Source organism: Atta cephalotes, assembly GCF_000143395.1.
Source record: "Atta cephalotes unplaced genomic scaffold scaffold00068, whole genome shotgun sequence".
Taxonomy (NCBI): domain Eukaryota; kingdom Metazoa; phylum Arthropoda; class Insecta; order Hymenoptera; family Formicidae; genus Atta; species Atta cephalotes.
This window is the reverse complement of record NW_012130132.1, coordinates 439,105-450,440: the sequence shown is the minus strand read 5'-3', so window position 1 is coordinate 450,440 and position 11,336 is coordinate 439,105. Positions and strand designations below refer to the sequence as shown.

At 34.4% G+C, this 11,336-nt stretch overlaps 1 protein-coding gene across 1 annotated transcript in view; it reads left to right on the top strand.

Moving 5' to 3' along the window:
* Positions 1 to 11,336, top strand: part of LOC105623959 (protein turtle-like) — a 247,436-nt gene that overhangs the window by 217,385 nt on the left and 18,715 nt on the right. The window contains exon 10 of the mRNA XM_012205328.1: positions 11,084 to 11,251. Coding sequence (XP_012060718.1) covers positions 11,084 to 11,251 — 168 coding nt within the window. The remainder of the gene's footprint in view (positions 1 to 11,083; positions 11,252 to 11,336) is intronic.

Below are 11,336 nucleotides of genomic sequence, written 5' to 3'. Positions count from 1 at the left end.
ACGTATTATTAATTAATTACGTTACGTTTACTACGTACACTACGTTTAAGTTTTAAGTAACGTAAACGTTAAACGTACGTAAGAAGTAAGAAGACGACGACGTACACACACACACACACACACACACACACACACACACACACACACACACATATATATATATATATATATATATATATATATATATATATATATATATTTAACCACTGTAAAGCCGGCCACAGGGCGGAATTTCAGGGAAGACCGATTTTACTGGCTATTTACGCAGGTCCTAATGAAATATCCCCTAATTAGTACGCCTATTCCGTCCGGCATTAACATTGCGCACCGGATTCGTCCGCCTACGGCACTATTCGATGCATGCGGCATTAGCCGAAATGAATTATGCGAATCATTGCGTAGTAACGCTGAAGCGATCGCGTGGATTGGGTGACATTTTCGCGATATTAAAAACAAATATAAAAAAATTCGAAATATTAAAAACTGCAAAGCGACGTTATTCAGGCTGCAATTACGTCAGCGACAAAAGCAATATCGTAAAAAAGATGGATTTTCGAAAATTTAACAGATACGAAAATATCGCTGAATTACCCGAGACCGGGATTCAACAATTCCTTCGTATTTCATATTTATTGATTTAATCCTTTATGGATGGATGATTCCGTTCGGAGCTATCCCCTTTTATTTTACAAACTGCTCATTCGATTTTCACGAAATTTGTCTGTGGGAGTAATTTGCTAATGTTTCTCAAAACTAAAAAATTCAAAATGATCCAATATTTGTGGATTTTTAAAAAATAATCTGATTGTTATAAAACTCGGTTTTAGGGAATTTTTTAATTGCAAATAATATCGAGTTTTTAGTTTCGATTTATTTGAAGCTCGTTAGTGCGTACAAACAGTACTGAAACATTATGACATCAACTTAATTCCAAACTCTTTTTGGATTGTGCCCTTTGGCACTAGATCTTCCATTGGATTCCACTATGGAATTAGTTATGTCTGAAATTTGACAATAGATTTGTTCATCATGTTGCTCATACTTTACACTCAGAATCTTCGTTTTCTTCAACATCCAAATATATATTTATTTTGTTTTAAATTGTATGAAATATACAAACATTTTTATAGATTTTATACAATTCGAATAAATCAATTTTCAGGCTATATTCAAACTTAAACGTCCCAAAAACTGAATTTCATGATAATTAAATTGTTTTTTTAAATGCGAATTTTAGAATTAACTAGAATTTAAATTAATTAGAATTTTTAAATTAACGACTCCAAAAATTCTTAAAAAATAAAAATCTTTTTTGTTCTCTTTCTTGGATGTATTACTCTATTGAATAAATTTGTTACTATTAAAAGTATGAACTCTCACTTTTTTAGAATGAGTGTTCAACTTTTGGAGTGAGATTTCATTCTTAAAACAAAGCGAGATTTTTTTTTCCTTTGGATAAGTAAATAAATCTCACTTAAAAAAAAAATGGAGTGAAAATTTGCCACTCTTATTCAAGAATGCAAATTTTTCATTCTTTTTTAATAGTGACAGTATTTTCACTCGTTTGGAGTGAGATTTCACTTCAAAAAATTTAGAAAATAAGTTTTTTTGTTAAGAAGCTCCCTTAAAAAATGAATTAAACAAAAAATTCTACTTGCATAAAAACCAAATCAAAGGATTATTTTGAATTGAAACAAGTTAAAGCAATATTTTATGTATTATAAGAGAATACGAAAATGTCATTCGCCAGGAAACGATTTGCCGAAGTTAGCGTAAAAAGGTCTTTAATTCCCGCGTAATCAGAGCGAGGCTTCGCTGCGGCGCGACGCAATTAATCAGATTTGAAGACGCCCCGGCGCGAGACGATTTACTCTCGGATTAGTCTCCGAGGAAGCTGCGGAGGAAAACACGTCTAGAATTTTCCTGCAAGTCTATCCTCTGGAAAACCTCGCACTTGTGTAACTTCGAGTATCTCCGTACAGAATTACATCGGTCTTCATCGTCTCGCGTTATTCCACGCGAACGATCATTCGCGTTGAAACATTGGTATGTAATTCCTCTCCTATTTTAGCTGGCCACTTTAAACGCGATAACAAACGTAAGTGGAGAAAAGTTTTGACTCTTTTACCGTTCGACACAAGCGATATATTCTTTTTCCCAGTGGAGACAATCGTCAAAAGCACATCGTGCAGATTCTCTTTATCTTCGGTCACTCAAGGATCGTTGGAGTTAAACCTCTTGAGCAAGATTACGTCTTTCATCATTTTCCCTCTCACCCTTTCTTCCTCTTTCCCTTGTCAATCCCTAGAGATCATGAAATCCTATGAGAATTTTCTCGATTCACTCGTAACAATCTTGACGTTCTGCAAGGATATCAAGCAATATTATGATGTCGCACGTAAACTGTATGATGTTTCATGAAAACTGCACACTCGAGTCAATAACAATCCTTTGTTAGCTTCGATGAAACTGAATACTGTATGAAGTTTACGACGAGACTATTTTCGTGAACGAGCGAACCAATACTGCAAATAGATTCACAGACTCGAGATAATATCTTTCTCAAATCACAACGATCGCTCCCATTCGCCTATGTTGCGAATAAATAATGCAAATCGTGACGTGCAAATATTTTCTGGAAATTGCCCAGCAAGATTACAACAGAATTTTCAGCGGCGAAGTTCTTTACCTTTGTCGATCTCAATTGAGTAAAAATTCAGCATACAAAAAGTTAAAACAAGTAGTTATTTTACTCTCTAAATCTTCTGGATTGAAATATCACTCTAAAAGACTGAAAATTGTACTAATCATTGATAAAAATGAAAATATTTTCACTCTTGAACAAGAGTAGCAAATTTTCATTCTTTATAGAAATGAAATTTACTCCACAGGAATGAAATCTCATTTCTAAAGAGTGAAAATCTGTTACTCTTGTTCAAGAGTGAAAATATCTTTATCTTTTTTTTCAAGACTCAATTTTTCAAGATTGGCTCAATTTTCGAGAGTGAGTTTCACTCTAAAAGATTTAGAGAGTAAACTTTTATCTACGAATGTTATTTATCCTATATATCACAATTATTGTAATTTTACTCTTTACTGTAATTTACATTAATGTCATAACTTTGCTATTGTATAATTTTCACGCAAAAATAGTATTTTTCTTTATCTTCGTCTTGTGTACTTCTCTTCTAATAGATAGAGCAAGACTTTTTTTATTCATTTTTAATTATTATATAATATCTATTTCTGCATAGTAATATATTGAACATTTGGAATTGCTTCATGCTTGTGCATTTAAAAAAATCATGATTATATAAGGTAATTGTAATTACGTCACTGCAAGGATATATTATTTACTGTCGTAAATTTTATATTACTTTTTAAGATTGAAACTGACAGAATAACCTCTATCCTAATATATTTTTCATAATTATCCTTTATCTGAATCTTTATTTATGTATTCTCCTTTCTCCTATTCAATACCTTAGCTCTTTTTTCCGCAAGTAAATAATAAAACGATAATATAAAAATGATATGTAAGTGAAAGAGAAGTAAAGTGAAAGAGAAAAAATGACAGGAACGTACCGCATAATGTTTTCTTTATCTTAAAATGACGGATTGATAAATATTAACCCAACATAAATGTCTAAGGTTTCTCTTAAAGGATTTTCAGAAAAAGAAATTATTTTAAAAATAATGTTATTTTTTAATGCACTTTTATGTCTGCACTTTTATGCAGATCTCAATCACTTAAGACATAATATGTAATTGATTTCGACATAAGTAGAAGCATAACAAATAAAAATATACACTGTCTCGGATACAGGAAATAGTTCCCTTGAGTTATTTTTTTTGGTTCTCTCTTTCTTTCTTTTTCTTTCTCTCGTTCTCTCTCCCTTCTCCTCTTTCTTTTGCATACTGTTTGCTTCGAACAATTTCGTGGATCGTTTGTCTCGGTTCCAACAGCGCGACGCTGTTGCATATTTAAGCGAAAAGATGGACGCGAAAGGAAGAACGTTGACTGTCCTCTTTAAATTTGTAAGAAGCAGGACGAAGGTCCTCACGGCAAGGAGGAGGGTCGTCGCTCCTTTTGTACGCGCGCTTACAGGACGATTTTCTCCCTTGGATAGTCGCGTGCGCCCGGAGGGATGAAAATTTTTCCTTAAAGGGGCAGGAATGCCGTAACACGACTCCAGGGAATTCCGAGCGAAATTTCGCGAATTATTTATCGGCCTGATGCTGCCGAGAACGGAGACGACGACGGAAGGTGTGAGGTTGCACATCTCAGATAAATGATGTGGTGAATCGCGCGAGAAAATCGAAGATGGTACTCGGTATCATTGGGACAGTATCAAGAAAATTTTCTTCTTCTGCCGTGAATCCTAGAAAGAAACTTTTAATTGGACAGTATTTCATATAAAAGGAACGAAGTTGAAGATTTTGGAGATGCAGCTCTCCTCTTTCTTTTCTTTTTCTCTCGCTTGAAATACTTTGTATAATATAAAAAATATTCATAAGAAAACTTTCTTCTATAGAAATGAAGAAAATAATTTATATGAAAAGAACTGGGAGTTGAATGCTTTAGTATCTTTTTTTTTTTACTCCGTTACGCTTTCAAGCGCCAACTTTGATTTACTTCGTTGCATTTTCCTGCTCGGTAAAATTATTACCGATGTTCAAGTTCTCGCGAAGGATTTAAGAGCCCGATCCGCGCGACGCGGTGAATTTTCGGCGGTGGCGACGGGGCGGATCGAGTAAGTTTGCCGCCATTCGAATGGAATTTTAGAGCAAGGATAATTTGGAATGTCTGCAGCCATTCGTGCGGCCGCGCAGCGTCGGTGTGCACTCTCGTTGAAATTATTGTAAATTTACGAGCACCCCGTTGTCACACCTCCCATTCGACGGTTCGCATCCCGTTCTGCTCGTCGAACCGAACCGATAAATTGCCCACGAATCACCGGCCACCGTTGGTTTACCAATCCGTAAAAACGTCCGTACGACGAAAATTTTATTGTGCACGGATGACGCGCGCGGGCATGTGTATGCACACGAACGCATCGTTTACTATCGGGCAAAAATTGCGGCGATTCGTTCACAATGACAAGATCCGCGCTCCAGTCGCATCCTTATCAAAGATTCAAAATTAATCTGGGGTTAGTCGATATCAGGATTCGAGGAATATATATTGTATTTATTTGGAATTTTGCTCATGGCGATTATCTTAAATTATTTATCATTCTCCCAGTCATAATCTTTAATTATTTAAGTGCAAAACACTTTTAAACAATAAGATTATAAAGGATATTTAAAAAAAATAGGAATTATAGAAATTTACTATTTATCTTTTGCTACAAAATTCTGATTTTTTTTTTCTGTATTTATTATTCCTAGCTGTGTGCAAATTGCAGAATGTGATTAAGATAATTGTTACAATATTTTTGAAAATTATAAGCAATTAAATTAGATTGAGTATGCCATACTACAGAATGTTGCACCCGCGATAAAATATAACATTGAAGGGTTAATTGAATTTGCTTTGTCATGTTTTAAGTTAATCTCGTTTCTCGCTCAGCAACAACCGCGTAGTAAAAACTTCTTTAATTCGTATGGAAAAAAACAAATGAAGGCAAAACTCGATGAGGTAAAACTGCGGGTAAGAATATTTTTTCCGCTGCGTGAGCAGGACGTTTCGCGCGAGCGAATCGTGCACAGAACCGAATCGTGCAGGTAGACAAGCATCATCCGGGCGAACGGTGACGATTCATTCGCGAATCGGTTCGCAGTTGCTGCCATTTCGTCTGGAAATTGAAAGAGGGAGGGAATTGCAAACAAATATTTGAATATGCCTTTGAAACCGCGAGCTGACCAATTTCACTTTGTTTTCGAGCGTGAAATAACGCACACATGATTATACTGATATAAGAGCTTGTTTGTTTAATGTTTCTCTTATAATTTAGTATTGTTGAATTACAAATACGAGGATCTTTTTTGGAGGATTGCTCTTGATATTTTCAATAATATTATCGTTAAATATTTTCTAGAGTTTGTTTATGCAATGAAAAAAAAATTTATTAATTTGAGAATCATCATCACGATAGAAATCTGATTATGAATCGCTTTAACAAATCGCTCTTAATCAAACAATCTTGCCTTCTCGTTTAAATGCTTAAATACTATCACTAGTATTCACAATCGATTATTTCGTCTCTCGCTTTATTTGATATTTCGTGAAATTTCGTTACATCGTGTTACTGATACCACATAAAGGATCCGATCGAATGGAACATAAATTCAAAATCGGTGGGACATGATTATTATGTTAGCGTTGCGGCATGCGTTACATAGCGTGCTATAACATCATTATATCATATTATAGAGACGGCATTTCGCGTTTTGCGATGATCGAATGAAAATCGAATCTCCGTCAATTAACGTCGTCATGCGTATTTTGGGAATTTGAGACTTTGTCCAACATTGGAAATAATTCGATATCAGAGCGGACTTCATTGCATCGACGAAAATACGATGAAAATTCAAGCGGAAAAATACGGCAAAATTTTCTTGCTTTCGTCAATTTTTTGCTATTTACATTTAATTAGATATAAATTTTCTAAAATATTGTATCTTTCAAATTTCTGTACAGAAAGGATGATTTTTTTTAAAGTCTATCTAAAAATTTAATTAAATACATAGTAAAAAATATTTTATAATTATGTGAAAACGATCCATTTTCATCTTATTGAATTTTAACATATTATAAATTTTAACATATTCGATTATTAATGCGATTATTTAAAGACTATTTAAAGACTTTATGTTAAATTGGAAATATTCATCATTTTATAATGTCAAAATGACACAATTTATGAGGAAATGAACAAGTGACGTAATATGTTTCAAAGTATAAATTCTAAGACAAATAAATAAATAAATACTTAATTTAACATACTATAAATATTAATTATTTTGAAAAAATATGTTACCACAATTGCTTACAAATTGTCTATCAGTATTACCTTTTTTGTGATAATTTTTTACATAATATCTGTATCGTTTGGAACATGTGAAATGTAATAAATTTAACAAATTTAACAAATGTAACAAATTTTCCAATAGTATACAGATCAAAAAATAATTTTGTTTGGATTATCAAAATAAAACGTTCAAATTGATTGTTAATATATCACAACTTTTTTGCAGCATTGCTCGTTTTATTTTATATCATTACTTGAGATTTTTACGTAATTATTTTGATGAGCCAACTAAAAATTATTTTCAGATCAATATTTAGCTAAATTTTTAGATACTTCGACGAAATCGTTCTTTCCATATGATTCTGTTATTTGCATTATTTGCATTATTGTCTGTGATTGTTACACCTTGCTTATCGTTCATTTTCGAGTAGTTATCATATTCCTTCTTTCAGGAAATCATAAAATTTTAATTGATTTAAAGTGTCAATCTCGTTTTCTCAATTTATCAAAATCGCACTTTTTGACTTTCCATCTCAAAATTTTCCATTAAGAATAGCCTCGACATGCAAGATATCTCTTCGACTCGCGATGGCTACAAGTCAAAAGTTGAAAAAAGGATTTGGTCGTTACTTATGCATAACTCGAACGAATGACGAAACTTTGCAACGAGATGTATATAGGATACGCGATATAAGACGCACGTGCCCATAATGGAGAGTGCTATCGCGAGAATGTTGGAGATGGAACTTATCGCCCCTGTCTTGCATCCGTGAGAGAGGTGGGTGGGCTTCGTGTATATTATACTCGGTGACGCGGATATATTCTGCGCTCGTCCCGGAACGAGGCACGCGCTCGTATCATCCGGTCCTCGACACAGCTACGTATATTTAACGTCTAATACGATGGCGTCGTGTTACGCGAGAATTCACGCGGTATCAGGATTGCCAAGAGAGGAAGAGAGAGAAAGAAAGAGAGTCCTCTCTGTACGCGAATCCCATAGGACGGTGGCCGTAGCATATCCTGGAGGTGGCCGTCGAAATAGGAAATTCCATTTGCGCCGTGAGAGTTTCCGAGATGGAAATAGTTCATGTTCGTTGACAACATGTTATTTATCACGAATTATTCGTTGAGAAATATGAATGTCCGACTATGAAAAGAGTAGATAAAGATACTGATGTTAAAGACATGATTTTTTTAAAGTAACTATGAAGTATATAATAAAAGAAATAAATCACTAACTTTTTTTATCTGAGCGAAAGTGATACTTTCTCGTTCAATCGCTCTAAAATCTGATTCTAACTTCTAAATTAATTTAAACTTTTATAACCCCACAGTTTATCCCTACAAAAATTTAGTATTGGAAGGTAGTAATTAATTACTTATTTTAAGTATTAAAACCATTATTCAGTTATTTTAATACAAAATAAGTAATTAATCCGGGAGTAATATAATTTTTTTGAAATGATTATATAAAAGGATTTTTATATTCCAATTAGAATCATTATTTTTAACATCATATTATATATCATTGATTGTTTTTTGATTTATTAATATTTAATTTAATTATTAAAATTAAATTTAATTATTAAAATTATAAATATGGATTTAATTCTCTGAAATCTCCTGAAAAAAATGAGTGGAACTCAAATAAATATTAAACAGAATAAGTATATTAAATAGTTTATATTATAACTAAAAAAAATTTCTAAAAAATAAAGATTTTAATTAATTTAACGCTTTTTTACTGTAGATTTTCGATGGAATTGCATATTAAAAAGTTCATAAAGATTTGAAAGCATCTCAGCTTCTCTCAAGCGCTTAAAACTTGAGACACTGAGATAATCGCACGAATGCGCATTGCTCGCCGCCCGTTTACATCACGATATCTACTGTCTCCCACGAAGACGTATCGCTTCCCGATCCTGCAGCGACGCCTCGCTGCTGCAGGCGCCCGATGCGCCTCGGCACGTACCAGTTTCCGCGGAGAAATAGATACGAAGCTCGTTACTCATCTAAAACAAGCGCAGCGAGACGTACGCGCGCAAACCTCTTGCCTCGTGGTCGCTGCCGCGTATCCGCCTTTTCACGGTATTGTTCGCATCCCAGTTTCGTTCAGTTTTATCCACGGTGATTTTATCCAAGGTGAAGGATGTTCCGATAATGTTTGCAGAGAATTGTAACTGCTAGCATCGAGATCGACGTCTCGAAACATCCTTCACCTTTCCCAGTTCAAACTAATTTCAACAAATAGACATTCTATATTTTGTTATCCTGTTAAGTCTTAGACTTGTAAATCTTTTTTGCCCTGTGATAATCGATTTTTCAATGAAGGAAAATATTTCCCATGAAGGATTGTTATTTATTTTACTATTACATTTATTTTAAGTCCAGTTGAAGTAAATATTTGTGCATAAATAATATTTATGCCAACATTTTTTTATCTGTAAAATATTTTCAAAGATATTTTTATTCTCCAAACATTTATCTAATAAGATTAATAAATAATATAAGATTAATAAATACTTGAGGTTTACCATTTTAGAAAATTGATTTAACATCTTAAGTTTATTACCGTGAAGCTTAAAGATCTTTTAAACGCGTAAATATGTGCTGTTGAAAAAATCCATTCGAAACAAGCGAGAATCTACATTAAACGAAATCGCGAAATTTTCAGTGCACTTGATTCGTATTCTCTGGTGCCTTTGGGATAGAGGGAAGGAGAAAAATGCTCCGTTATCTGGACCTCGTGATTTAAAGCGTGCAAATATTTTGCATCGCAATCGCACCGATGCTTCCTCTTGCGCAATGTAAATCCACGCCGGGGAGAAGCGCAAAGCGGATATCGCGCTATCGTCCTCGAATGTTAGAGAAACAACGAATTGCTCCTCGATCCGTATGTGTGGGAAAGTACGCAGTAGAAAGATTAAAAATGGAAGGTTAAAAAATTACACGGAAGAGTTTTCCGGATGTACAGATAATAAAAAAAAAACCAAAGCAATAACGACTGCTCAAATATCGAAATATCGGTAATTTACAAACGATTGAAAGTTAAAAGGGTTTTCAATAATTCAAATAAATAATAAAATTATGTTTTTAATTAATTTTAAATGCGTTTCATGATAAATTTTAATATAAATTTATTAATGAAATATTTAATGTTGCGAATTATAACATCGTAAAAAAACGTTAGTCTCAATTTTTGCTAAGGAAGAATCACGTCCAAATTCTTCGCAGAATTGCTAGCCAAAAATGCACTTGCAAGTTTTATGACGTTCTACACGTGACGGGATTCAAACAAAAAGATGAAGAGCAAAACGGAGACTCGCAAGAAAGTGATGATAAAGACGGATGAAGAGAAAGGGCGTGGATAGACGGGGAACGGAGAACGATAAAGCACTAGAAAGCACCGATGGAATTGTTCTATAGAGGAGAGAGAGAAAGAGAGAGAGAGGGAGAGGAAACAGAAATGAGAGAGGATAGAGGGAGGACAAGTGTACATCGTAAATTCCCTTTGTCCGACCTTCTCAAGCGGACGACAACCCGCAGCGGGCCGCGGTTGTTTCCTTCTGAGCAACGGCACGATCTTCGCCGAGGCGGAAGTGGCGCTGAATGCCAAGACTAAGACAAATTTGTTTATTTGCGACGGGCAACAATGAGAGCCGTCGGTTCGGTCTTACGGGAATTTGATGTGGAGAGAAAAACGATCGCAGAAAGCATCAGATATGAAGTGATCGTTCAATGCTTCATTTATTAATTATCCAATAATCTTGTAGACATTTCTGACACATTAATATTCAAGAATTATTTTAAATAATTCGTAATTTTCGTATTAAATAATTAAAGGCACTTTGAAATAGAAATGTCTTTCAAACTCAAAGTTTAAAATTAAGCAGATTGATTCAAATAGATACAAGTTAGCTTTAATAAAATTAATTCAAATTGATGCAGACTTGTATTGTTTAGGAATATTGTAGTAATGTAGTATGTAACGCTAGTTAATGTTATTCAAACATAAATTATGTTACATAGAAATTTGGGATTTGTATTGTTTCCACGCGCATGACATGGCAGTCCTTGACTTAGATACCCGATCTCGTTTGCTTATTCAGAAAGAGGAGTTGCATCACAACGTCACCGCCGGCGTGGTGCTCTCGGACCACTCGCTGGTGCTGCAGAGCATAACTCGAGAGTCCGCCGGAGGGTATACCTGCATGGCTGCGAACATTGAGGGTCGCGCCAAGTCCAACGTAGTCAATCTCGAGGTTATGTGTAAGTATGTTTTACGCGCTCTTACCTGACGATGACAGAGAGAGAGAGAGAGAGAGAGAGAGAGAGAGAGAGAGAGAGAGAGAGAGAGAGTAG